Source organism: Strix uralensis, chromosome 24 (assembly GCF_047716275.1).
Source record: "Strix uralensis isolate ZFMK-TIS-50842 chromosome 24, bStrUra1, whole genome shotgun sequence".
Classification (NCBI taxonomy): Eukaryota; Metazoa; Chordata; class Aves; order Strigiformes; family Strigidae; genus Strix; species Strix uralensis.
In genome coordinates, this window is record NC_133995.1 from 7,617,117 (window position 1) to 7,644,951 (window position 27,835).

Below are 27,835 nucleotides of genomic sequence, written 5' to 3' on the forward strand. Positions count from 1 at the left end.
CTCCTCCTCCTCCTCCTCCTCCCCGCCCCATCCCGCTCCCGCCCGGGCTCCGCCGGCCGCGAGTCCCGGAGCCCGCCCGGCCCGGCCCGGCGCGGCCCGCCCGCCGCCCGCCATGCTCTCCGGGGCTCCGCCGCCGCCCGCCGGCTTCCCCAGCCCGCCGCCGCCCCAACCGCCGCCGCCGCCGCCGCCCGCCGCCCCCCAGCACGGGCCGCCGCCGTTCCCGGGGAAGGGCGGCCTGCAGATCCGGAAGAATGCCATCACGGACGACTACAAGGTCACCACGCAAGTGCTGGGGCTGGGCATCAACGGGAAAGTTTTGGAGATCTTCAGTAAGAAAAGCGGGGAGAAGTTCGCTCTCAAGGTGCGAAGCCCCCCCCCTCCTCCCCGTCGGGGCTGGAGGCGCGGGGAGAGGCGGGGGGGGGGGACACACACACGGACACACACACACGACGGGGACCGGACGGGCGGGCGGCTCCGGGCTGTCCCGCCCCGGGCTGCGGAAGGGGCAGGAGCGGGCAGCGGCGCTGCCTGACAGTGATGGAAGATGTCTGCTGCGGGGGGGGGGCGGGGGGTCCCCGGAAAACGGGCAGCGACAGCGGCAACCGGGAGCGGGGCGGGCGGCGGCGCCGGCCGGGACAATGGAGCCGGCTGCCGCCCGTCCGTCCCGCCATGCTTTAATTTATCATTATTATTATTTCTTTCCCCCCCCCCTCCATTAAGAGCAACGAGACGTGGCTTTCCAGCTTTCTAATGCGAAACGGAGCGAAATGACATCTCGGTAAACCCGCCTGGGGTGGGGGGGGGGTGGTCTGGAGCAGAGCGGAGCCCTCGGCCTGGCCGCCGTCACCCCAAGGGCTTGGCAAGACTGGGGGTGCCCTGCGCGGAGCCGCTCGTGGCGTAAATACGGGCGCGTGTGTCCCTGGGTCCCTCCCGGGTCCCTCCTGGCTCCGGCCGTACGAAGCGGGGTGTGATACCGAGCGGCTGCCGTCCCCCTCCTCAACGGGGAATATTTCAGCGTCACTACGTTTGTAACTCTCTTCTGTTTGAAAGACGGGTCGGTAAAAAGCGCCCACAAAGGTGTATTTCAGCAGCCGCGAGGTGATGCGGCGCCTTCCTCGGTTTCAAATGAGGTTTTTTTTATTCTTTGAGCGAAGCGGGGAGCGTGTCTCCCCGCCGGAGGGACTTTGGGAAGTTTGAATGGCTTCGCAGCCCCGGCGGGTGACGCGGGCGCAGGCAGCCGGCTCGGCGGGAGCGCCGTGTTCTCCAGCATCGCTGCAATTTGCGCCCACACGCGCGAGCTGTTCAAACCCACGGCGTTACCCTGAGAACTGTGAAGGCTCAAAAAAACCCCACCTAAACCCGTTGCCCCCACCTCTTTTGTTTTTCGAGCGGCCCATCTGTTGGTATCTGGGATTCCGAACCCAAATGAATGAATGAAGAAGTGACTTTGGAGGCACCAGGGGTGGTGGGGTCGGCAAGGGACGGTGCTGAACCCCTGCGGTTAGGTGGGGGGGGGTCAGTGGAGCAGTGAAAGTTTGACTTTTCCTTCGGGGGCGCAGGCGTTTCTCATGAGCAGCACCGAGTTGTACTCCAAGACGAAATGTATTGTCGCCTCATTCGGTTGGAAATTAGTGAAATCCTCTTCTGTTTTGACAGACGGGCTCCTCCTCGCTTGTGCAGTTGACTTGAGTATTTAAAGCGCAGATTCCAGCACTTCCCTTTTGCAGCCCTGAAAGGGGAAGGATGGCAGAGGAGACCGAAGGCCGGGCGGTTCCTCTCTGCCCCAGCACGGGGAGGACGGTCGGGGCCTGGCCTTGGTGCCGTTACCCTGCCCGTACCGGAGCGCGGTGCAGCAGACGGGGTCAGGGTTTACCGCCACGAGCCGTGTTGGTTCCTTGGCCGTGTTTGAAAGAGCATCTTGGAGCACAGGGCTTCGCGTTGTAACGTGGGAGGGTGGCGCAGGGCGTCTGCGTGGCTCTTGGAGGGGGAGGTATATCCGATGCTGAATCTCTGTTTTGGAAAAGCGTTGGTCGTCCTCCCTCTGGCCCCTGCCCCGGCCCCTTCGCGCGTCCCGGCCGGGACAGAGGAGCTGAGCTGAGCAGTTTGGACGCCTCTCTGGCTTTTCAACGAGCAGCACAGCTGCCGCTGTAAGTGATTCCTTCCAGCACCTTAAAAACTGCTACGCTGTGAGTTTGGGCTCCTGGATGAGCCGGTGTGTACGCGGCTCGCCCTGGTGAGCGTAAGCTGAGGGCTTGGGTTATTTGATTAGGATATTTGGACTGACCTGCCAAGCCCAGACTTGGCGGGGTGACTGCCCTAGACGCGGTGCGTGCTGACTTCACCCCCTCCTCGGGTACGCAGCTGGGGTAACGTCTGTTCGAGACCTGCGGAGAGGAATTTGGATCCGAATTACTCATGGGCTGCATCAGCGTGGAAAGATGACCTAAAGCAGGATCCGCAGAAGTGATTGCATCGAGTTGTCATGTTTCAGATGATGCTCAAAAGAATCCTGATGGCCCATCTCCAGGAGCCACAGCTGAAATCTCTCTGTGCTGCCTGCTTTGGTTGTGCAGCAAACCTTTCCATTTGGAACGTTGCTCTTCACATCTACTATTCCAAAATCTTGTATAATAATGCAATCCTCCACTGGAGGGAAACAGTTGTGTCTCTCCCTGATATTAACGCAGTCTCCTGGTTATGTTGTGCTTCCTCTTGGATCACAAGCAACTGTCATATTGTTAAACCTCTTTCTCCCAAACCGAGAGATGCATTTAAGGGTTTTACTGAGAGTCACTTGGCTTAAGAGAGTTTGAGCTTGGGCACAGTGTTCCCGCAGCAGTGAAAATGTTGCAGCCAATTTTCTCTCCCTTCCAGTGCAATAGTCCATGGCAGAAACGCATCATTAAATAAAATGGTGCTGTATGTGGGTTAATGGGTGGTAGTTTTGTTTGCTGTGTAGGTGAAAGCAGGAGATGTTCCTTTTACTTTCCTTACAGATCATTATTGTTTATTTTGCATTTTCCCACTCCCAACTTTATTTTATTTTTTGGTACCAATACCTGAATTGTGGCATCCCAGAATTGCCTGGTGGGAAGCAGGCCACCGACAGCCCCAGCCGCCCATGACCAGCCTCTGATGCGTGGTGATTTACTGCAGGGTGGGAACATACAGTCAGTGGAAAGGTGATGAATGGAACTGAAATGCAAGGTTTAGGTGGTTTCTTACCCCTTTCTTCCTCGTACCTCGGTGTGATTTGTTATTAGGCAAAATTAGGCTTGTCGTTTCTGTAAAGCCTGCTGTATGTAGGTCACCACTGACCTGACTCGGTGTTGTTCGCTGTGGTCAGGCTGTTGGTATTAGTGACGCAGGCTGCGACAGTGGGGCTGGGAGCGAGGTCTGTCTCGCCTACTGCAAATTCCACTTTTAAGACTAATCTTTAGGCAAGGTACTGGGTTGATGGCTGGCCGCCTTAATTTGGCGAGGAAATCGCAGGGAAGCCAGACTGGAGAGTGGGGGCTAGTGATGGCAGGTGGCGAGTTTTTCCTCCGTCGTACGCGCCGCTCGATGGAGCTCTTCGTGGAGCAGGTCTCCTTTAAAACAAAATAACAAACCTCACTCCTAACCCCAGCTTCAAAGCGGGAAATCCTCACCTGGACTGGTGAGCTGTGGAAGAGCTAGAAGAGCTCTGCAGGGCAGTGGAGACTGCTTGCAAATTTGCCCCCTCTCTGGCAGCCCTTTCTGGAGCATCCTTGGTGCTTCGGGGCATGTTTGCGAAACACTCTGTCTCTGCTCTCAGCCTCATCAGATAATCTGTGAGCGATGGTTCCTTTGATGGAGGAGGAGGGAGGCCAGTAGTTTTGCGGTTTATTGTTCTTGTAAAATGCCTGTCGTGGAAATAGGACAGGCATCTCGTAGCTGATCACTGAGCAGTTCTGTGGACGAGTGTGTTCATGTGGCTGGTGGCCTCGTGCTCTCGCTGCCGTCACGGCTAGGGTTGTTACAGAGATGTTTAGAGGAGCAAAGCACCCTGTTTCCCGTGGCTTCCTGCAGCTTCATTTGAGATCAAATGCTTTGTCCCCCAGAAAATCCAGCCAGAAAAATAACTCTTAAGTGATGGAGTAGATGAGGATCCTGGGCTCACGCTCATGGGAAAAAACTCACTGTGTGTCTGATGTGCTTCTGTTCCTCTCTCAGTGGGGGGATTTTTTTCTTTTTTAACTCTACCGTGTATTTTATATAACCAGGAATGTCTTTGCTGTGGCCTTATGTGCAAGCCATGGTTGAAAAGCTGTGGAAAGTGTAGTGACATCACTGGGACTTTTCCAAGGCAGTGGTTTATTATCTCATTGACCAAAGGAGTCTACTGACTTGGGGTTTGAGCTTGTTTAAATAATTTAGGATTTGCCATAATCTCTTCTGAATACGTTACATGTTCTGAGCAGTCAAACCTACGACTGAGATGGCCTGATAACGGCCTGGGAGCAGGGGCTGGGTTTTCACTTTGGCACGTGCACAGGAAGTGGCGGGGTTCTTCCTCTTAATAATAGTCAAATGCCATCAGCCATAGGTCTTGCAAAAGATCGGTGTTTCCCACGTTTTCAGAGGCGAGGAACTGAAGTGTAGCGATTTACTGAAGGTCTTGCAGCCAGTCAGATGCGGTACCAGGCTGAGCCGCTTGCTCTGGGATGAATCCTTCACGGGCAGCCGTCCTGGAGGACGAAAATACAGCCCTTGTGTGTGTGATTTAATAGCCATAGCCAGGTAAAATGATTATTTTATCATTCACACTGAGCTCCCGCTGGCCTTTGCCGAGGTTTCTGCCATCTGCCAGCGCACATGTCGGGAAAGCCGGGTATATGGACAGCTCTTGTCTGCCGGGTACGAGCGGTGCAGGGCCCACGCTCAGCTTTGTCAGACACGTGCTCCCTGTTCCAGAGCGTTTAAAACAGTGTATAAATAATAATTTGAAGCTGTGGAGATTCGAGAGCCACGTCTCCTGCTGCATTTGCTGGACGATGGGTAGGCACCGGTGATGAAAACTCCCAGAAAGTTCCTGCCTAGGAAGCCTGAAAGAGCGAGTTGGTGACTTTTCTCTTCCCAGAAACCTCCAGGACGTGCTCTGGGGTCCGACGGGATGGATGAGCTCGCGACGGGCGGTGTGGGTGTGTGGGAGGCATCTGGTGGAGTGGCCGGGTTGGAAGCGGCCGTTTGGCCGTCCCTGCGGCACCGGGAGCGGCGTGGCTCCGGGTTTGGCATCTGGCGTCTCCTGAGCCTTTGTGGTGGGCTCCCGCGGCCCGCACTAGGGTGGTCCGAGGGCTTTGCAGCAGAGGCAGTAGCTGGTGCTGTTTTAAAACCCATCCCTTTGCTGGGGTTTGCACTGTCTGCTGAGAAACTGGGAGGAAAGAGCCCTCCTTCGTTAAGAAACCCTTTCCTCCTGCTAGCTCCGAATGGAACCGGCTTCCCGACCTGCAGACGGCCCTCGCTCGGCCGCCCGCTGCAGAAGTCAGGCTCCTCTCCAAGCACAACTGGCCCCGCGCGTCTGGCCTCAAGTTGCAGCATTCAGGCAGCATGACCTCACCTCCTGGTTTCCAAGAATAACGCGCTGCCTCCCCTCCACCGCGCCGGGGCTGTCTGCAGCGGGCGAGGGCGGCTGCCGCGGCCTGGCACGGGCCGGCTCCTGGGGCCCCGCTTTTGGCAGATGCCCCACGTCTGCCCCGTGCCGCTCAGCTCCGCTGCCCTCGGTGGGCAGGGGTGCGGGCAGCAGAGGTGAGGCAGGAACTGGGGGACAGTCTTCAGGCCGTGGCTGAGCTTGCAGGCTGGTTTTGGAGGAGGGAGGGCTTAGGGGGTGGGTCTGCGAGGACCAGGGCGATCCTTCCACCAGCTCCAGAGGCTGGCACGGGGACAGAGCTTTACCTGACCGCTCCCCAAGAAACCTGTTTTGAGCCCGGGCAGTCGTGTTAAGTCAGTGCTTCAAGTGTGGTCCAGAGCTGTTGAGCATCGTGGTCATCTCTGGTAGTGACACTGGCGTTGGATTTTAACAGCTCTTGAGACCCGTATCCCATTGAAAGGGGGTCCTATCCCCTCGCTGGATGCTCCTCGTCTTTCATGGCTGTAGGATCCTAAAATATATTCTCGTTTCAGCTCTGGCTGGCACAAGGAGCGTGTGCGTGACCGGTGCCTGGAGGCTCGTTTTGGAGAGGGCTCTCGTCTCTACGGCTGGTTTCCCTACGGAGACGGATGGGGAGCAGCACGTGGGGGTTAGAGCAGGGCACGCAAGAGCAAGTCTGAATGCAGAGAGCTTTAACAGCCTTTTAAGCTGTTGTTTCTTTGTACCTTGTGGCTGAGTCATTTCAAAGATTTCAGCCTTTTAAGATCTTACCAATTTGAGGTAGGGATTATAGGGACTGGCAGGTTTAATGGTTGCATTAACTCACTGTTTCCTTCCTGCCCTCAGGAAGGGACTAACGGCCATGAGTCCGTGAGTGCTGGTAGATCCCCCTGATCCGAGAGGACCTGAAACATCAGTTTTGCTGGAGATGCTGTGAGCCACAAAAATGTCATTTGGAGGGTGGTGAGACGGTACCTGCTGTCAGGAGGGGAGATACAGGATGGGGCACCAGCGTGGCTCCTTTCTGAGCACTGCTGGGAGCACATGGAGCTCCACTGTGGCTCCATCTTCGGTCTGATGCTGCCAGAGAGGACGACGGCATCTTCCTGTGATGGGCGTTACGTCAGTACGCTGCTTTGCTGTGACAAAGTGCACTCTGCCAGCGGAGAGGGCAGGTGAGCACGCTGGCTCAGGCGGTCTGCAGCTGGCACAGCGTTTGCCATCCTATGTAATGAGATTATTTAAGCTGTTGGCGTCAGGGCTGCATGTGATTATGTGCCTGGCTGTCCAGCGAGCTGTAGCCTAAACTAGAGATAAAGTTCAAAATGCAAACCCAGAACTGAATGTTCCTGGGGCGCCCAGCCAGGCTGGGACTTTGCAGTTCTTCTTTTGCTAGATATCCTCACCCGGTTTGGGCTATAGAAGTGGGATTAGTGAAAGGATGGACTCATTTCCTTCGCCATCATAATTAACTTTGCTGCCTTGGTTTGTGTGTCCCTGACTGCAGCCAGCTCCCCTGGGTGCCCCCCCTGAGTTTAACCTCTCCATCTCTGCTGGCCCCAGAAGAGGGGGGGGAAATCAGGCTCGGGGTCATCGTTGCCGTACGCCTCTCGCGCTGGAACAGGCTGGGTCTGTGTAACAGCAGGTCGGGACCCTGGGCTGTCCCTGTCCCAAGGGCTGCGGCACCTCCCGCGTTTCTGTGGGGCAGACACGGGTGGGAGCATCTTCTGCTGAGCGTTCAGAAACGGAGCAGCCGCTCTCACTGTCTGCTGTCCTCCCGGCGTCCTCTGGCCCTGGTGTGCGGCACCGAGCTAGGGCAGCCTTTCAAAAGGCTCCTTGGACCTCCTGCCAAATGTGTGTTTTCAGGGAAATGCGGCTGGAACGCAAGCTGGGGCTGCTGTGGAAATTTGGCAGCGCGTCCCTTCAGCCTGCAATTCCAGTAGCCGCAGCTCATTGCTTCTCGCGCCCGTAGGTGCGGTGGGAGCTGGGTCCGAGTGATGCTGCTCGGAAATGGGGATGGCGTGTGGGTACCCCGGCTGGGCTGGGGGGAAAGCAGATGCAAGTGGATCCAAACTAACCGGAAAGTATGCATGTTATAACAGCCTAACTTAACAAAAATAATAAATAAAATGAGAGGTGGGGGGGAGGTGGTCTGGTAACGGGGATCTGTTTTTATTTTCAGTAGTAGTGCTAGCCTTATCGCATCTACCAGCTCAGTGTTTAAAAACAATTTTAACTTCTATTTCCACTTGTTTTAGCAAAAAGGCAGGGGCTGTGCTCGCTCGTAGGCCCCGCAGCTCCTGTAGCCGCTGCTTTCGGATACGCCAGCCTGCGGGAGCCGTCGTCTCCTGTAACGGCCTCCTCGGGCCGGCCGGTCCCTCCGGGCTCTGCAGTGACTCTCTCTTCCTCTTCAGCCATTTTGCAACCTCGCAGCCCATTGCTGAGAAAACCCGGGTGGCTCTTGCGTAAGTGGCTCTGCCACGGTGCTGGGAAGGGCGGGCTTGCCAGGAAGTTTAAACCCGCGTTATCTCCTGGAAGTCATCAGAGCTGCAAATCTGGCATTTTTGGGTGCGTACCTCCCGTGCCGTGGGCAGAGCAGCGCCGGCGTGGGGTCACGGCTGTTTTGGGGAGCGTGCGGGTGTTGCAGCCCTTGGCTGGGCACCTGCCTGGGCTCCCGGCGAGGACATCTTGCCCCTTGCTGGCCCAGGAGCTTGGAAGAGGCTTGCAGAAGCGTTTGATTTTGCCCTCAGTGCTTTTCCCTGCAAGGAACGACCTTGTTCCTGGTGTGAGGGGCTGTGTTTTTGCATTGGAGCAGGACTGCTGATATCTCCCCCTCCATCTCCTCTCCCACCCTGCTTATTCCATGTTGTGGTTGAAACTCCCAGTATCTATTGTTGTAAGGAAGAGTTGCTCATAAAGAACAACTCTCCACCAGGATGTGAGATGCTCTGTGGGTGGTGGGATTCGACAGGGAAGTGCTCCAGGTCCTCGGGAGTTTTTGGAAGTGTCCTGGTGCTGCTATTCCCCAGCTCCTCACTGCTGGAGGAGACGGCCAGCCCGGCCTCGGGTGCGTGTTGTTAGAGATGCAAATACTGGACTGATGAAGCCTGGGTGAGTAAGATGCTGAGGAGTTTATGAACAGATTACCATGTGGTCTTTACATGCTGCTGAGCTCTGGCGCTTCCCTGTGGGGTGGGAGGTTTGGGAGCTGCTGCCCGGGAGCTTTGGAGCAGCTCTCTGGCTCATGCCCTCCACCCCGGTCTGGAGGAGCTCACGGGAAATGATGTACTTCGTGTGCCTCAGAGGTGGGCAGTGCTTTTGGCTGATATTCCTATTTGGGAGCTTTACCTGAGGAGCTGCAGGGCAGGGAGGGCTCTAGCCCTGCGGGGTCCAGCTGACGAACGAGAGCAGGGACAGTTTTCTGGCTGCTCTCGGTGTAGCCAGTTAACTCAGTTTTGCTGGGCTCTGGCAGTAAGGGCAGCCTGTGCTTGGCAGGTCAGGCACCTCTGGCTTTTACCAAAACATCCCTTTCACGTTTCTTTCTCCCCAAAGATTGCACCGAAACAACCAGCGATGCCTCGAGGGTTTTAGTGACTTAACTCCTACCTGGCGATGAACATCTGGAGCTTGTACCCACCTCGAACCCAAACCCTCACAGCAGCCTTGGAAAGAGCCTTAAACCTCATTGTGGGAGAGATGGATGAAATGCAGAGGGGGAGATGCTCATATGGTCCATTGAAGACTTAATTTCTCTTTCTCACTTAGGAAACAGAGGCTCTGCTGACTCGAGGTGTTGCTCCAGGCTTTGTGGGGCCACAGGGTTGGTGGCAATGCCAGCGCTGCTGCTTACCAGTGTGCTCCAGTCCGCTGCAGGGGTTGCACGGGGAAACGTGGGGGCTGCTGGAGCCCTCGGGTGGGCGGGCGGCCGAGCCACACAAAGGCTGGCCTGTCTGCTCTTTGGCTCCCCCCAGCCCTAAGCCCTTTTCCTGAATAAGTGGGATTGAAAAAGCTTAAATTCATACAAAGCAGGACCCGGGAGCCCCCAGCCAGCCTGGAGAGAGCAGCTTACCCCTGGCCACCCCGTGCCCCGGGGCTGCCTCTGCTTCCCGGGGGCCCCAGTTGATGCTGCCCCGGGATGAGCTGGCGTCCGTAAGGCTGTCCGTGAGGTTTCCGTTGAAAGGCTGGGTATGGGAATGCCCAGGATGAACAGCCCAGCCTGCCAGGAAAGCAGCAGTAGTTACAGGAGTAGGTTTTTTCTTACTTTGTTTAAATGTCCCCGCTTTTATCCTTTTATCCCCCTTCTGTTCTAATCTAACAGGCAAACTGCGTCCAAAGCACTTGCTCTCTGTTGTGTTTGGTAAGAAACCAAGGAGCCTGCTGGTTAACACTGTCTAGCAGTGGGGTACTGGGCATGCATGGGAGGGTCAGCGAGTCTTTCCCAGAGCGCCTGTGTTTTTGCTGTGTATTGAAAAGATGCAGAAGCATAAATCCTCTGCTATCGACCCCTTGTTCTGTGCTGTTGTCTGTTGGGCAGGACCTTTTCATGGGAGATACCAGCAGGAGAGACCTGGGGTGTTGGTTGATAGCTGGCTGAACACGAGCCAGCAGTGTGCCCAGGTGGCCAAGAAGGCCAGTGGTATCCTGGCTTGTATCAGCACTAGCGTGGCCAGCAGGGACAGGGAAGGGATCTCACCCCTGTGCTCGGCACTGGTGAGGCCGCACCTCGATGAGTGGGTTCAGTTTTGGGCCCCTCACTCCAAAAGGGCCATTGAATGACTCGAGCGTGTCCAGAGAAGGGCAACGGAGCTGGTGCAGGGTCTGGAGCACAGGTCTGATGGGGAGCGGCTGAGGGAACTGGGGGGGTTTAGTGTGGAGAAGAGGAGGCTGAGGGGAGACCTCATGGCCCTCTACAACTCCCTGAAAGGAGGGTGCAGAGAGGGGGGATGAGTGTCTTGAGCCAAGGAACCAGCGCCAGGACAAGAGGGAATGGCCTCAAGCTGCACCAGGGCAGGGTCAGACTGGCTCTTAGGAAGGATTTCTTTGCAGAAGGGGTTGTTGGGCGTTGGAATGGGCTGCCCAGGGCAGGGGGGGAGTCCCCATCCCTGGAGGGGTTGAAGAGTCGGGTTGAGCCAGCGCTGAGGGATCTGGTGGAGTTGAGAACGGTCAGGGTGAGGTTCATGGTTGGACTGGAGGAGCTTCAAGGGCTTTTCCAACCTGGATGATTCTGTTTCCCTCTTGGCAGCGCCAAGGGGGTGAGGGTTTCTCCTCTGATGGTGTTTTTGGAGGTGTGTGCACCCAGGCACTTTGTGATGAGTTTTGCACACTTGTTGACTGAGGTGTTTTGGGGTTACGGTGCTGACCAGGATGCTGGTGGTCCAGGCTCCATCCGGGCTTCACCAAGCCTCCCAGTCTCTGGGGCCGTGCGGCTGCTGCCAACAGGTGCTGTGGAGGCTCTCGGGGCTGCCAGAAGCCTGGGGGGAGCTAATAATAGCCACCATGTCCTGAGAGCTTTAATGAGGTGCCGGCAGGATGCAAAGGGCTTTTTTTAAATAGAAATGCACCTGTGTTTTTCTCCCGGCTGAAGGAGTCTCAGGATGGCTGGTGCAGAGGGAAGAGGGGGGTGGTGGAGGAAGAGCACCCTGCTCGGCCCCTAGGGCTTGCGGGGTGGCAGGAGGCTCTCAGCTGTTCATTGCATTGCTTCAAGGTCCAGGATTTCCCCTGAAATACTGCTGTGGTGGGTAAAATGGGAGCACATGATCATACGTAGTGTTGGGTGTCGAGTCTGGAGTGTGGCTTGGCTCTTAACCCAGGTGGGTTCATTGCAAGTGGGTGGTCCCACCCAAATCTTCCCCAGGTCCTGTTAGGTGCTGGGGGTGTGCAACAGCCATGCGATGGAAGGAGGAGGAGGAGCAGAGCAGCCTGCGGTGCAGGGACAGCCTTGCCGTGAGCGAGAGCCACGAGCAGCGCTGGGTGTTTGGGGGAGATGGCAGAGTTCTCCTGGGGGGGGTGGGTCATATGTCCCGCTCTTAATCACCCAGCGGGGTGCAATCCTCCCCTTTCCCTCTGCCCCTTCATTAGCATCCCTTCTCGTTACACACCTCGCTGTGTGTCAGCCACAACAGCCCCTCTCCCTGCCCCGCGTGTGCTGGAGCATTGTCTGCCCTGTGCGTCCCCCGAGGTGGGCTCGTGCGTCCCCGAGGTGGGCTCATGCATCTGGCTGCATCGGAGGTGACGGTGCTGGGGGTTTGGTATCTGTTGTGCTGTGTGAGAGGTGGAGGGACCAGCGCCGGGAGGAGGGTGGTTGGTGGCCGCGGGGCCCCTGCCTCGGTGAGCGCCCGCGCGGACAAAGGCGCGTTACGAAATCCCCGTGTCGCTCCTGTCCTGGCCTCCCCCGGCACAAAACAAACCCCGCTGTTAACAAAAGCGGCGGCCACCCAGCGCGGGAGCTGTTTATCTCGCACAGGGAAGAGCTGCGGCCCCGTCCCTGAGGCCCTGGCAGCCTCCAGAGCGCTTTGGGCATCGCGCCTGGAGCGGGTTCACCATGCAGGAGCGTGATGCTGAACCCTCAGACTGGCACTCGGGTGCCTCCGAGGTTTCGTGTCGTGGGTCCCGGCTGCCGGGGGGATGCTCCGCTCTGCAGCCCCGCAGGGATCGCCCGGCGAAGGCAGAGCTGCCGCCTGCCTCGTCTCGGGGAGGTGTTTGCTGTGCCCTGGTGTTGACAAAGCCCATGACGAGGGTGAAACTCTATTAAATAAACAGCTGAGGAAAGGACAGAATGATGCAAAACGTGCTGTCGTCACCGAGCTTCGAGGGCACGTAAATGAAACCCTCCTCGGGCTTGGCACCGGTGGATGAAATGCGTCCCGAGGCCGCACCGCTTCCAGTGCCCGGGGGAATGGCGCTTCAGGAGCGGTTGGCCTCGATGCAGCTGTGTGTTTTGATTTGGTTTTTTTTTCCTTCTTCAAATATATATATATAAAAATATATATTTATTTACACTGCTCTAAGATCTGTGTTGAAAGGCAGCAGGCAGGATCCCTGCGTGGGGAGGGGGTGGCAGCTGCTGCTCTGTCCCACGGGGGGGTCCTGCCCATGGGCCAAGCCCTCAGAAGCTTCATCTTTGTGCAGAGTACGAGCCCGGGAGCTGCCAGGAAGTGGTGGGTGTTTGTGGGGTTCTGGCAGGGCTTCGGGGCTCCTCCGCTTGCAGGCGTGGGTCTGGGCGGTCTGAGCCTCTCCCCTAAATCACTTACAGCTTGAAAGTCAGGAACGGGTGGGCATGGCTGAAAATAAAAGCAGTTCTGGGATAGGTGTGGGGAGTCCCCCCCCAAGCTGTCTATGGGGTCGGAGGTCGGGCAGGCTTCTCCCCAGGATTGCTGGGAGGCTGATGGAGCGAGGGACCCAAAAAGATGCTTCGAGCACCCGGTGCCGCCCGTGGGCTGCGTGACGGAGGCCGAGCCCGTCTGTCTGTCCGACGTGCGAGGGAGAGGCCCTGGCCGAGGCGCAGAGGGCTGGCAGAGGCGGCACCGAGCCGTGCCAGCGCGGCGATAAGGGGTTTGTGGAAGCTGTGCCTGCGGGAGGGAGGTGCAAAGGACAGAGGTCAGCGCTGAGTTAATGGTTTACATTAGTGTTTACTTCTGTATTAATCACGCCTGCGAATATCCACCCCTTCCTATCCTAAAAGCACGTTTGTGGGCTTTTCCGTGCGCAAGCTCGGCAGCTTGAGGGCCAAGGCTTGGGAGGAGGAGCTGACCCCGGCCTGAAGCTTTGCGAGGCGGCGGCAGTAGAGGGGTTGTGTGTGGAGCAGATCCGCTGGCCGCAGCCTGTCTCGCGTGAAGATATCCGCCCCTCCGGGGTTTCTTATTTCCCTTTCGCTTTGTATCGTGCGTGCGGGTAAAAGGCCCTGGCGGCTGCAGCGTGCCCTTGGCAGAGACTGCAGTGGAGGCGTGGGGGGATGTGGTGGTTTGGTTTGCAGAGAGGGGTCCCTGAGCATCCCCCCACCCCGGAGCAGCTGCCTCCCTTCCCCACCCAGACCTCCCAGCCTGGCATCGTGCTGGGAAGCGACATCTCGGATGCCCATAGGAAGGGACGGGCTGGGTTGGGGCGTTTTGGCCACAACAACCCCCTTCCTCCCCGCTGGATTCACCAGGGGGTCCTGGCCAGGGTGGTGGCTCTGTTGCTCCCTGGGACCCCCAGGGCGTCCCGCTGCGTGGCAGGGCCTGGCTGACCATGGCCAACGCCTGGGCTGAGGTCCGGGCTCATAACACCAGCCCCGGGGCCACTGGGAGAGACGAGCATCAGGTGGGTCATCAAAGCCCAGTGCTGCTTCTGATGTACAGGGAGAGGAGGATGATCCCAAAAGAAAAACCTGGGACTGCATGTGGGTCCCTAAGTTTCTTTTTCTCAGCTAAGTGAGGCTGAAACTATTTATTTCTCTTCATTAAGTCCCAGCTCCAGGCTGCTGCTGGTGCCATGAGTCAGTGGGGATGCTTCATGCTGCCGCCTTGTTGCCATTTACCTGCTTTGACTTTCCCCATGAGTTTCACGGCCCCCTCCCGCCAGCTGTCTCCTCGTCCCCTCCCTGTGCCCTTGTCCCCAATGTCGCATCCAGGGCACTGCTCCTGGGTACCTGCTTCGGACCTTCATCTCCTTGAAATCAACATGCCAAGAAGATTTTTGCTGCTGGGAGATGGGCTCTGCAGAGCAGGGCTGGCCGAGGGGCAGCTCCCCAATTGCACAGGGGGGGCACACAGGCCCCTGGCAGGTGGCTCTTGTTTAAGCCCAGGCCTCTCTTCTGCTCTTCGCCTTTGTGTGCCTGGAGAGGCTTTTGTTGGAGCCTGAAAAGGCTGAATAGCTGCCGCATCTGTCACGGGGCACAGAAATGCTCAGCAGATGCCCTGGGGAGGCGGGGGCTGTGGGGCGGGGGGTCCCAAACATCCCCCGGTGGGCACAGACCCCCGTGGGAGCTGCGGGCAGGGGAGCTGGCAGCACGCGGGGCACGGAGGGTTGTGCAACTGTTGCGGGCGAGCGAGGCCCCGCTGCGGCGGGTCTCCTTGTGAAAGCGCCGTGCAATAGCAGCCTCTTCCTCGCCCCGTTTCCATCCTCCGCCCCGTTGCAAAATCGCCCGCAGGAGCAGGGACGAGGCTGCCCGCTCTGACATCTGCCTCCACGAGCGTGCTGGCTGCTTCCGGAGGGGTTTTCAGCTCGCCCATCGCACACGCAGCCTCGTCGTGGCCGGTTTATTGCTTGGCCGCGCGGTGGGAAAGCTTTCCCTGCGCTCATCGCAACGGCTCCAGGTCTTCCTCCGAGCGCTCCGATCATTCAGACTCAGAGAATGCGGCCGAGCAGCTCGAGCGTGTGTGTCAGTTTGTGTTTGCTCGGCCTGAGCTGCGTCTCCAAGCTTGCTCCCCGTTTGTAGCTCTGTCTAATCTGAATAATTCTCTCTCGCTGGGATGCTTTTTCCAACCTCTCCATCTTCCCTGAGGCAAGTGAACGTGGAGGATGACCTTTTGTTCAGGTAGTGGGGAATGAAGCCATTAATGCGTCGAGCTGGCCATGCTCAGCTCCTCCTCCAGATGCAGCACCTCTCCTTCCCAGCTTTCCTCGGGCAAAACAAACGTGAGGATGAGGCCTTTGCCTGGTCTGTTGAGGCTTAAAGCTCTTGAGGCAGGGACTGTCCGTGGCTCCGTGTTCATGGGCAGAGCAGGAATGATCCCCAGCTTGGGAAAGCGCCATCGCCTCTGAGTGCTGCCGGTCGTGGTGGATGTAAGCAGCGGGGATGGGGTTAATGTAAAGGTTTATAAAAGAGCCGTGATGATATGGGGGAGGTTTCCTGAGCTGCGTGTTTAATTGTTACTGCATTATGGTCGAACCATTAATTTCCCTGCGTTTGGTAACATAATTCCTCTTACAGGCTTTGGGACTCGTGGTTTTATTTCTCTTCTCTAGTTCATGAACAGTAACAGTGGAATGAAGCTTTGCTGCTCCCGTGCCCTTCTGCTGCTTGCTCCCCCCAAAGCGCTCCTCTGGAGCCTCTGGAGCGGCTTTGGGGCGATTACCTGTGAGCTCCCCAAATGTGCTGGCTTTAAAAGCACAAAAAAAGACACATGGGGCATGATCAGCTTAACCCAGGTCCCCCAGCACTGTGCCTCGTTGCGTGGGGTGCTGGGGACCGGCAGCGGGGGGCGATGGGGCTTTGCCTTCCCAGGACCGTGAGGTGGGAACAGCATGTGCAAAGCATCCAGCACCAGCTCTGCAAACGTGTTAAGCAGCTGACGCCAGTTGGCAACCAGTTCGTGTGGAAAGATTAGAAGAGGCAAATCCCTTGAAGAGCAATGTTTTTGCTTTATTAGGAAAAAATGCTCCTTGCCCTGTGCTAGCCTGGTCAGGGGAACCCAGAGCCCATGTGTGCAATACAGGCAGGGGAACCTCTCTTTGCTTCCCCACTGATAACTTGGGAGGATGACAGCCTGCCTTTCTTCACTGTAGGTTTATTTTTATTACAACTTAAGAAGAGTGTATTTTAACCCCCGTGGTGCAGCCAGGTCCTGAGGGGAGCTCCTCGGGGTGGCGTGGGGCGCGGGCATGCTCCTGCGGGTCCTGTTGCAGGAGGCTGTCGGAGGGGCGGTTGCCGCGCAGGCAAAGCGCGCGGCGTGTGCTGCTCTGCTGGGAACCGGGGTGAATCGGGTGTGATCAAAATACACACGGAAATAAAAATACCCTGCCTGCGAGAGCAGCTGGAGCGCCCGGGGTGAGCGTGGAGCCAGAGCAACGAGGGGCAGCCCTGGAAAATGAACAGCTCGGTGCGCTGGTATGTGCCTGATCCTCAGTTTTCATGGATTTTGCCCGTCGAGGTGAGTTTTCCCTTGCAAGCTCTTGGACAGGGATGTTGTGCCAGTCCGAGCGAGCGCAGCGTCTTCTCGTGGCTGGCCGAGGGGCAGCACTATTTGGGGTGCAGGATGGTGTTGTCTGGGACCTTCTGCCGTGCCGGTGGAGTAGGGAGCTGCTTGGGCGAACCCGCCGTGATTCATGGCGCATCATCCCGGGAGGAGGCGGCGGAGCTGAATCAGCGGTGCCCGAGGATGCGCGCGGGTGAGGGATCGTGGGCGCGGGCGGCTCCAGCCCCTTTGTTTCCTCTGGCATCTTCCTTCCTTCCTCACGTCTACCTGCCTTCCCTGTGCTTGGCGTGAGATGATGGGGGGAAAATTCAGCTCGACGTGCTGCCAGGTGAACCAGACAGAGCCCGCAGCCCTTTCGTTTGAGCTGAAGCTCATTCTCGATGCCTGGGGGAAGCAGCAGGGCTGGCCAGAGCCCGCTGGGTTTGCAGCCCCGTTTCTCACACTGCGGAGGTGGTTTCCCGGGTTTGGGTTTGCTGGGTGGGTGCCGTCCCCCTGCAGACGCCCTGATGAGCTGTTTTGTTTTCAGAGTTTGTCTTTCAAAGGTGGTGAAAAGCCCAGAGCTGACGCGGGAGCCCGGGAGGAGCCTTCACTGCTGGGGGGGTCCTGAGCACACAGGGACTGGTCTGCGCCGTCCACTGATGGGGCCGGTTTCGGAGCCCTCAGCTTGAGAGTTTTAGTGAAGCTAATGAGTGCGTTTAGCTTTGCACGTAACTAATTTCTCTCGCAGCGTGTAATGGCTCCTGGGGGAGCTGGGCTGAGCCAAGGCACAGGATGGCAGCAAACACCGTCTGCCGAAATCTCGGAGGTGTCAAGCTGCTGCGAGGAGAGCTGAAATGCGGCTGAAAGCTGAGTTTCCTCCCTAACTGTGATGAGGGCGGAGTGGCCCTTTCCCTGCTCTCTCTCCTTTCCTGTGGGCAGGTGCCCCGGTGGGATACAGAGATGGGACGGTGCAGGGCTCCGGGGTGGCACAGCTCTCCTGGCTGTCCCCTGTCCCCCCTGGCGTCAAAGGAACGCCCAGACGTGTGCTCTGATGATGAGAGGAGGTTTGGAGACCTGTGGAGGCTGCAAAGCTAACTAACACCTAAAGCACTGAACCGCCAAAAGGGAAATGCACCCAACTCCTCTGTGCATGAAACCTGGTTTTGCTCGGAGGCGGTGGCCAAGCCCCCTCCGCGGCGCTGCCCTTGCGCCCTGTCCCGGGGACACTTGTGTAACTCGGGGATCCGGTTACTGCCCGCTGCTGTGCCTGGGCTCAGCTGCTGCCCCGGTGCCGGAGCCCTCCGCTCCGGTGAGAGCCAGCAGGTAGTGCAATGTTTCCCATCTGAAATAATGAAGACTTTGATCTCCAAGAAGCCGTCCCTTGGAAGGAGAACAGGAGATAACAGAGATGGAAGAGCTGAACTGAGGAGGAGCTGTGGGCATCGGGGGTTTCCAGCAGGTTGTCCATCTGCTGCTGTGTCTCCTCTGCAAAGGGTTAACTCTGGTTGTGCTCCAGATTACTGCAGTGGCAAAATCTGCTCCTGAAGCTGCTGGAAGCTGGTGGAGGGGACAGTGTGAGGCTGGTGCCCTCAGCTGGGGTTCCATGGGGGCAGATCACCCTTGCTGAACCTCAGGGAAACACAAGATGCGTTTCACATCCCAGCATCCTCATTGTAAGCCAAGAAATATAAATGTTGCTGCAGCCGAGGGCTGCCCTGGATACCGGAGCTAAATTAGGGATCAGGGCAGTGTCACCACACACCCCCAAACACATTCGATGTGGAGTTCCTGTGAGCGGAGCAATGCCTGTCGCACCAAGACATCACCCACCCGTGGTTTCACTGCTGACTGTGGCCGGGGAGCGGGAGGGAAAGTCGTGGGCTGCGGGAGCTGTTGGTTCCCGTCTAAAGAGGAGAAACTGGTGAGAAACTCGTGGAAATGCTGCCCTCGCCCCGCCTGGACCAGGACCAAACAGTGCTCTCCCACCCCTGCACCCTGCTCAGCGCATCCCTGGGGCGCAGGGAGCCGGTGCTTTGTGCCGAGGGCAGGAGGGAGGTTGTGTGGGTGCGGCGGGTGATGCTGGGCCTGTGGTTTGGGCATGGCCACGTCCCTCCTGCATCCCCCTGCAGCCGTCACGGCCCTCCCCACGCTGCCTCGCTGCATCCGGCCTTCAGCTCGCTGTCACGCTGCTGTCACCTGCCACCGGGAACATTTCCTAAATAGACCAAATCATTCTCTTAACGAGGCTTAATCTGCTCTGCTCCCAGCCAGGCGAGCTGCCTCTCGGTGGCCTCTCCGTCCCACGCTGGCAGGGGGCAGAGGGGGGCTGCCTGGTGCTGTGGCTCAGTCGCAGCCGGGTGTTTTGAGAGCACTGGGGCGGCTGTTTGCTCGCCGGCGGGTGCCCGAGCACAAAAGCAAACATCAGGGCTGTGCTGGTACAGGTAATGGAGGCTGCTGCCTCCTAGTTCATTAGAAATACAATTAAGCTCCTTTAAAAGCGTTCTGAGTGACCTCTGAAAATTGGAGATACATATTTCTGTACATCTCCTGTTTGTCTTGTGCAGAATGATGTTAACAGTCTGCTTCCTGCTGTTCAATTTTCCCAGCGCGTAATTACAAATTGTTTTTTTTTTTCTCTTCAGCTTCCTGGCTCCCCACGCCAGGCTCTTCGAGCGGAGCTGCAAATAACCAAGCTTTTCTCCAGGCCCCTTCCCTGCCCGTGCGGCTGCTGGGGGGGCAGGTGCTTTGCTTGCTTATGGCTTTGGCAGGATCTGGTTTTTAGGGCAATTAAAGCAATAGAGGAGCAAGGAGAGGCTGCCTGACCCCCTGCCCTGTCTTCCTTTCACCCCAAGGCTGTCGGGGCAAATGATGTTGAAGGGTTTTGCAAAGGGCTGGCTTGGCCACTTTGGTTTTCACTGAGCTGGTGTGACCAGACACCCAAATATCGGGGTTCCGGGTGGGTGGCTGCAGTGTGCATCCATCCTCTTTGTCCCTTTCCCCGTGGCAAAGGGCACGCGCTGTCGCGGGCAGGAACGCGAATTGCCGTTACTCTGCCAGCGCTCACGCAAGCGCCGTCAGCGAGCGTTTCAGTTATCATCAGCCTGTGTGTGTCTTGGGGCTGCAGCAAGCGTTAACCCTCGTTCCTGTGAAATCCCCTCCGTGACAGAGGGGTCCTGGCCACACACTGGGCACTGCTTGGGGTCCTGCCAGGCCAGCGAAGCACCCCAGGGGCTGGCTGCTCTCCTTCACCCCGGGAGCTCGGCCGGGCTTGGGCAGAGGGGCAAGAAATATCTTTCTGTGTCTGTCTTGATAAAATGACCAAACCTGCTGTTTCCTGCCGATGCACGTGGGGTGGGGATGCTGCTCCGAGGTGCAGACCTGCTCTGGGGCATTTTGCCCAGCCCGGCCCTAAGAGCTGCTGGAGACAGGAAGGAAAATGAACTACGCTCAAGATAGACACGTTTGTTGCTCTATATTTAGGAGTATAATAATTAAGGCTGGTTGTTTATCCTGACAAACATGGTAATTAATAGTCTGTGGCAGACGAGCAAATCCTTCCTGCACCTGGGAACTGTGAGTTGTCTCTGGGAAGGGCAGGGGCCTCATTAAGAGCTGCTGCTCCTTGTGAGAAAAGCTGCTATTTAGGGAACATCTGGCTGTTTGCTTTGTCCCCTCCCCAGGCACATGTGGCTGGATGCTGGTGGCCTCTGAAGCTGCGGTGAGGGTGGTTCTGTGCCCAGCCCATGCCTAAGGACACAGAGCAGGGGGTGCTGCTGGTCCCACGGAGCAGAACGGGGGGTGGTGGGTGGGCAGCACTGCCTGGGGGGGATGTGAAAAGGAGGGTGGGGATGCTCAGTGGCACCCAGGGGTGCAGTGGTGCACGTACCAGCGTGCAGAAGCTTGCTCTTAAATGCAGTAGGAAGTTTTGCTGGCTGGTGGCACAGGCTGGCTGGGCACCGGGGAGGCATCTCAGGGGGCAGGGAGGTGGCAAGCAGCCAGGATAAGCTTTTACCAGCCTTGGAGTGGAGGGCAAGAAGTTTATGAGGGCGGGCGGCTTTGCGCTCTTCCCACTAGATGGGGATGGAGGCATTGCACAGTGTCACCCAAGCTGGCCTCGGTGCTGCCTGAGGAGAGCACCCGCTCAGCCTTCGCCCCTGTATCTTCTCCGGGTGGGTGCTGTGCCCACAGGGTGTCACGGCCCGGCTCCCCTGGGGAGCTGGGGGCTGATGGGGTCTCGCTTCTCTTGCAGATGCTGCAGGACTGCCCGAAGGCCCGCAGGGAGGTGGAACTGCACTGGAGGGCATCACAGTGCGCACACATCGTCCGCATCATGGACGTCTACGAGAACCTCTACCAGGGGAGGAAGTGTCTGCTCATCGTCATGGAGTGGTGAGTCCCCGCTGCCACCGCTGAGGGTGGCCTCTGCCCGCGGGAGCACCTGCAGCCCTGCGGGGCGGTGGGGTGATGCCAAAAAGGGGGGTGAGCACCTTCCTGCACCCCTGCCAGGGTGCTGGGGACCCCAGGGAGATGCTGTTCTGGGGGAAGCAGCCTGTGAGCCGTAGGGATGCAAGCCCTGGGAGAGGTGCTGCACCGCTGGCGTTGGAGGGACGGCAGGAGCTGCGCTGGCTCTGAGTCATTCTGAAAACTCGCTCGGCTGTCGGGAGGCTTCGGGCCTGTGGTTCTCGCTCAGATCGGTCATAACCAAACTCGCTTTGGCCATTGAAAGTCGGGGTAGTCGGCGGGTTCCTGGCAGCCCGGCAGCCTGCGGTGGGGTCTGCTGGGCAGCACGCAGCCAAAGCCAAGCTGACGCATCTGTTAATGCCGCTGCACCTCCTGCAGCAGCAGTTGAGCGGCTCTTCTTCGGTAGATGTTTGATATAACCTGGGGAGGAGGAGGAATGAAGGGGAAAGTATTGAAACCACATCCCAACCGCAGCTGTGATTTGATGCAGCTTCCTTGCCAAAACCTCTCCTCTGGCAAGCCGGTAGGTTGCCTGGGGGGGCAGCGGGTGCGAGGAGCGTGGCGAGCAGCACCGGGGCAGGCGACACGGCAGCCGCCCGAGCCGCTCCTGTGCGGGAAGAGGCTTCGGAGAACCGCGCTGGGACGCGGGGTAGTTGGGGATGGGAAAGGTTTGTGCGGCGCATCTGCTTGTGTGGGAAGAGAGCAGTGGCTGAATGGTCGGAAATGAGGCCCTGGGGCATCACCAGCTCCCTGCAGCGTGTCTCTGCGATGGGTCCCTGCGGTCCGAGGGATGCTCTGGGTGTAGCACCCGTCACAAGGCAGCGTCTGACTTGGGGCGGGAGCACGGTGCGTCTCGGGTGATCTGTGCAGCGGTTCGCCCTGGCGATCTGTATTGCAGATGTCGAGGGTGCTGGCAGGAGATCCCATCTGCTCTAGAAAAGCCAGAAGACTTTTCTGCTCGAGTTAGATAAGGCAGGGACAGGAAGCGCTGTTATCCCTGTTCTCAGAGAGAATTATCCCTGACCTCACCCCGATCTCTCTGGGAGCCAAGTTTTTCCTTAGAGTACCTGGGGAGGGAACCGCGCCAAGGTTTCCATGGTCCTTCTCCAACACCAGGGTTCAGCCTCTGCCTCCCCTGCCCCGTTGATGAGCCCATCTCAGCGCCGCGGACGCCTCACCCGTGCCGCGATCTTTGCTCAGCACTTCTGCACGGGGTTAGTGGGCCAGCGAGGTGGTTGGCTCGTGAGCCAAACGAGGTCAGGCGAGCCGGGAGCGCTCTCGCCGCCTTCGAGCTGTGTTTGCTGTATTTACTGTAAATGTGTTTCTGTGGGCTGGTGGGGAGACCACGTCCGCTTGCACCCGGTGTCTCCGCTGCCAGCACAAAGCCTCTGCCCTGCTCGTTTCTGGAAGGAGGAGGCTCTGAAACGCCTCATGCCCAGAAGCACCGACCCAAAAGGGCTTGGATGGAGAAAGGGTTTTGTTTCTTGCTGAGCTTGTGCAGCTCCTGGCTGAGCATCACAGGTTTCGGTACCGCTTGTACCGGCGTGAGACGGATGCTGCAGCATCTAACGCCTCCTGCTTCTCTTCCAGCTTGGATGGTGGGGAGCTCTTCAGCCGGATTCAAGACAGGGGAGACCAGGCCTTCACAGAACGGGGTACGGAGCCCGCGGGGACCTTGGGTTTCATCTTTGGACCATTTCTTGCTGTTTATAGGAGTGTTTCTGGTCCAGCTCATTCCCTCAATCGCTGTTTTGAATCCCCAACAGGGTTTTGTTCTTGGGGAATGAGGAATGTGGGTGCAAGTGGCGCTGCTTTTCACGCTCACTTGAGTGCAGGGTTATAGGGGATGTTTTCTCAGCTGCCCCTGCGTTTTGTTCCTCCCACTCCAGCACAGGCAAGAGCTTCAGTGACCTTCAGAAACACCCACCCCCCTCCAAATAATGGAGACCAGGTCCTGTGGTTCTCACAGATCTCACGAATCTCATCCCCTCTGCCCCTGTGTCCACCCAACCCAAACCCTGAGCCCCTTGCCCCTGCATCCCACAAGGAACAGCTTTCCCAGCTGGTTTCCTGGCAGATTGGGGTCCCTAGCTGTGCTGGGGGGCTGGGTCAGCCCCCCCACCCCCAGAGCAAGCCCCTCTGTGGGGCTTGTGTGGTTGGGTATTGGGAGCAGTGGCTGGAGCCTGCCTCATCCCTCCTCCTGGGAGTTTCTCTCCTGTTTGCTGTGGGCTCCTGACCTGGGGATGGGCGCTGGGTGGGGGGGGCTCCTGCTTGGAAAGGGGGATTTTGGGTAGAGGGAACCCCTTTGGCCTCAGCCATGCTCTTTGGCTGTAGAGTGACCCAGGGAGCGGTGCTCATTGTAACTTGCTTATAAAGGCTTCTGATGATTTTTTTGCTGCTTCAGAGGCTTCGGAGATAATGAAGAGCATCGGGGAAGCCATCCAGTACCTACACTCAATCAACATTGCACACCGGGACGTGAAGGTACCGTGCTGCACGCTCACCGCGCGGTGCCGAGCCCCGCTTGGCCCTGGCAGCGCCGAGGCCGCTCCAGCTCTTCTGCTCACTTCTTCCCTGTGTTTTCACAGCCGGAAAACCTCTTGTACACCTCCAAAAGGCCCAATGCTGTGTTAAAACTCACAGACTTTGGCTTTGCTAAAGAAACCACCACGCACAACTCCTTGGCCACTCCATGCTATACGCCGTACTACGTGGGTAAGTGGCTGGGGGGGGGTCAGAGCTTGCAGGTTTGTGGGGCTGGGGGGGCAGAGCCAGGAGGTCGGGCTGGTGCCACGTGTGGCCCATCACCTCGGCATCCGGCCCGGAGCCTTGGCCGCAGCGTGGAGGTGGGGGCTGCGTTGGGTGAAGGTGGGTGCCACGTTTGCAGCTCCCTGGTGCTTGCAGGACTCTGAGCGTGGCCTCGGGGCGTGCGGCCGTGATGTGCTTGGGGCTGCAAGGTGGCACCACCCTGCACTGCTCTTGCCTCTTGCTGAGAGCCAGGCTGCCGAGCCTGCACACAACTCTGACAGCTCCATGGGATGGGCCCGTCCTTCTCGCCTGGCGCTGCCGCTTGGCCTCAAGGATTTTGTTTCTCTCTTTACCAGCCCCGGAGGTGCTGGGCCCGGAGAAGTACGACAAGTCCTGTGACATGTGGTCCCTCGGCGTCATCATGTACATTCTGTAAGTGCGACAGATCCCTCTCAAGGAGGGGCTGCAGCTTTGGAGCTTGTCTGGGGGCTCTTGGGGCTGAGCCTTTCCCAGCTGCACTGCTCCAGCTCCCGGCGCTGCCCCACGCCCGGCGGGCACCGCTGGGGAGGCTTTTGGGGCGACACGTTGACTCTGCCCCCTCTCCTGGCGCAGGCTGTGCGGGTACCCCCCCTTCTACTCCAACCACGGCCTGGCCATCTCGCCTGGCATGAAGAAGCGAATCCGAATGGGCCAGTACGAGTTTCCCAACCCTGAATGGTCCGAAGTGTCAGAGGAAGGTAAGTGCAGTCCCCGTGATGGCTTGTCCCCAGGCTGGGGTGTCCCTTTGGGGTCAGCCTGGTGCCCAGCAGCACTGGGGGAAGCCTGGGCACGTCGTGGGTCACCTCTCGGTGATGCAGCAGCTTCGCCTCTTTGCTCGAGAGGCTTTTGCTGAAGGGTTTGACGAGGGTGAGGTCTGTGGCGCGGAGGGGATGGGAGGTGCGTGCAGGCATTTTGGGGATGCTGGATCAGGTTGGAGGGCAGGGAGAGCCCCCCCAGGACCTACTAACACCCCGCACAAACCCTTCCAGTGAAGCAGCTGATCCGCAACCTGCTGAAGACGGACCCGACCCAGCGCATGACAATAACAGAGTTCATGAACCATCCCTGGATCATGGTGAGTGAGGGGTTGATGAGGCAGTGGGATGGATGGGAACGAGGATGGGGACGAGGATGAGGATGAGGCTGGGGCAGGGATGAGGATGAGGCTGGGGTGGGGACGAGGATGAGACTGGGGCAGGGATGGGACAGCGTGCCTGCAGCTCCCAGCTCACACTCCTCCACTCTCGGCAGCAATCCATGCAGGTGCCCCAGACCCCACTGCACACCAGCCGCGTGCTGAAGGAGGAGAAGGATCTGTGGGAGGATGTGAAGGTAAAACCTCTCTCTGTTGCCGTCCGAAGTGCTCTGCGCCCCGGGTGCCATCCGGGGACTGTCCTTCTCCCCGCAAACCAGCCGAAGTTGGGCTTGGTGCAAGTGTGCTGCCTCCCGGGGAGATCTGTGCTCAGGAGGGGGCTGGAAAAATTGGTGGTGGGGGCACAGCTCCTGCTGCGATTTGTTCCCACGGGGGCTCAGAGGGGGGGAGCAGCCACCCTGGGGGGGGCTGGGGGGCTGCGGGCTGTGCCTGCGCAGGGCTCGCTGACGGCGCTGCCTGTGCCTCCTGCCCGCAGGAGGAGATGACGAGCGCGCTGGCCACCATGCGAGTGGACTACGAACAAATCAAGATCAAGAAAATTGAAGATTCCTCAAACCCTTTGCTAATGAAGAGGCGGAAGAAAGCCAACCCCACCGAGCCTGCCGCGCTCCCCCACTGAGGGTGCCCTGTGCCCGCTGGCCCTTGAGAAAGCAATAACTATATATATATATTTTTTAAGAAAAAAAGACAAAAAGAGACAGACTGTTATATCAAGCGCATGGAATTCAGACATTTATACCAGACTAGTTATTTTTAGCTACTCACCTGTGTTTCTGACCTTTCCGGAGCAGGCGGTAAGATCCCCCTGTCAGATCCACACGCTGCGGCCGGGGGTTTTGTCCTGTAGGTGAACGCCGCCGATAATTGGATTATTTTTTCTTTTGTGAAACAGTTTTGATTTTTATGTTTGTTGGTTTTTTTTTCCTTCCTTCCAAAGACATGGAAATTCCTGTGGTGACCTTTTTAGGGTATATAACGTATAAATATTTTTTAAAAACTACTGTAGAGCTGAAACCCAGACAGCGTGTTCCCTGTGTGGATGCTGGCTAGAGATGGGCTTTGGGCTTGGGAGCGGGTCAGGGGGGGACGGGGAAGGAGAGCTGCCTTCTCCCCTGTCCCCTGTGCGTGGCAGGGCTGGCGTGGGGGGGTCCCCGTGGCCACCGTGCTTCTTTGCTGGCCTGGAAAACTGCTGCTTTTAAAGCATGGTAGCCAAAACCCACCCCCCAACCCCTCTGTGACCTGGAGGCCTTGACTCTACCCGGCGGCAGGGCTCCCCACGAGCGCCCATCTGTGTCGCTGTCTGTCTGTGCGTGGGGTGTCTGTCGTGTCCGTGGGCGCCAAGCTGCTCGTGGCTCCCCTCCGTCGCGGCCACCGCGGTCTGTACCTGTGCCTGGAATCCAGTTCTGACCTCAGGGGTGGGCAAGGTGGGGGCCGGGGGTGAGCAGGAGGCTGGTGCCCCCCCACATCCCCCCTGCTCTGCAGGGACGTGGGGAAGAGATGCTTCCCGGCCGCCTCCACCCGCTCCCACAGCCCCCAGCTCCCAGGGAGATGCTGTCCTGGGGGGTTCCCGGGGGAAAAGCGGGTGGCATGGCGGGGGTGGAGGTGGCGCGGGGCCGTAGCATGAGCCGGGACAGCAGCACTGCCCCATCCCTGGCTGGGGCTGGGGGTCGTGCTGCCCCCCCACCCCCCCCACCCCACGTGGCTTTTGCTGGGGGGGCTGGGAGTTTTCCTCTGCTCCCGGGAGCAGGGCAGCTGCTCTGAAGTCTTTAGTCCATGAATTATTATTATTATTATTATTTGTCACAATGTTTCACTGCGTTAAATGTGTTTGAATGGGGAAAAAAAAATTTTTTAAGGCAATGTTTAGTTTTTAGGTGATCTTTTAGACACTGTATGGAATCTTAATTTGTTTTAAAAACCGGTTTTTATCCCTTTTTTTTTTTATTTTTGTCTGTTGGCTTATACTAATCTTCCCGGTCTGCTCTTCAGTCCTTTGGATTAAAGACACTTAATGCGTCACCCAGTCTCTCCTCCTTGCTTGCGTGGCTGCGAAGAAACACCCCAGTGCTCCAGGTTGGGCGGCCGCTCCCCTGATGTCTTGAAATTCCTCTTTTTTTCCCCCCCGAAAAGGCTGAGCTCCCCAGGTTCTTCTCTGAGGACACATTTTGATCCTTGCAAAAAATCCCTTTGCTTGGGGATGGTCGCTCGAGATCTCGTGGCTGTGTCTGTCCCGGCTACTGCAAATAGAGTTTCCTGCTCAGCATGTGTGTCCCCTCCTGGGCTGGGGCTCTGGGGACGTGTGGCTGTGGGTGCTGGCAGGGGGAACAGCGCATCTGGTTGTGGGTGCTGGGACAGCGTGAACCCGGGGACGGTGCCCGGTCCTTGCTGTCATCTCCGCGCTGGCAGCCCCGGGGTGTTCCGCTGAGGTTTGGGGCTGCTGGGAGCCACTGCTCGTACCAGCACCGGCCGCGGTGTCTGCAGGAGAGGAGGAAGTGGTGAGATCCCCAGATGCCTTCCTCCTCCTCCTCCTCCCCCTGCTCCTGTTGGTGAAGAAGCAGTGGTGGGGCTGCTGGGGTGGGCAGAGCGGGGCTGTGTGGGGGCTGCAGAGGGACTTGGATGGATCCTGTTGGGTCCTTTGACTCCAAACCGTCGCTTCTCTGCTTCCCACACGTGGGGCTTTCCCCTGGAGAACTCAGGGCCGGGCTCTGAGCCCCCAGGGTTGGGGACCCCCCAGCATCCCCCCAGGCGAGTTTGCAGCCCCTGAGCCAGGCGCTGGGCAGGTGGGAGCACAGGAACGCTGCCTGCGAGCTTTGCCAAACCACAGAGCAGGAAGGCTCCGAGCGCACGGTACGAAGGGCTTTATCTGATTATTTGTTTCATTATTTCACGCTTGGAGCCCGGTTACTTTTCTTTTCGCTCCAACCGATGGGGCTGTGTTCTCCAACAGTGCTG

The 27,835-nt window shown here is 58.2% G+C and overlaps 1 protein-coding gene across 1 annotated transcript; it reads left to right on the forward strand.

Annotated features, from left to right (window-relative positions):
* MAPKAPK2 (MAPK activated protein kinase 2) lies at nucleotides 1-26,902 on the forward strand. Its single transcript, XM_074893555.1, has 10 exons — nucleotides 1-361; nucleotides 20,732-20,871; nucleotides 22,534-22,598; nucleotides 23,348-23,427; nucleotides 23,532-23,658; nucleotides 24,048-24,123; nucleotides 24,304-24,428; nucleotides 24,720-24,805; nucleotides 24,982-25,062; nucleotides 25,359-26,902. Exons 1-10 carry the CDS (start codon nucleotides 113-115, stop codon nucleotides 25,500-25,502), a joined length of 1,173 nt encoding a protein of 390 aa, XP_074749656.1. The 5' UTR covers nucleotides 1-112; the 3' UTR covers nucleotides 25,503-26,902.
* Nucleotides 26,903-27,835: the final 933 nt, after the last annotated feature.

Bases quoted from the DNA above. Each gene is read 5' to 3' on its own strand.
- MAPKAPK2 (XM_074893555.1), top strand. From the start codon at position 113: ATGCTCTCCGGGGCTCCGCCGCCGCCCGCCGGCTTCCCCAGCCCGCCG. The intron at 24,429-24,719 runs GTAAGTGCAGTC...AAACCCTTCCAG, and splicing joins GTCCGAAGTGTCAGAGGAAG to TGAAGCAGCTGATCCGCAAC. The intron at 25,063-25,358 runs GTAAAACCTCTC...TCCTGCCCGCAG, and splicing joins ATCTGTGGGAGGATGTGAAG to GAGGAGATGACGAGCGCGCT.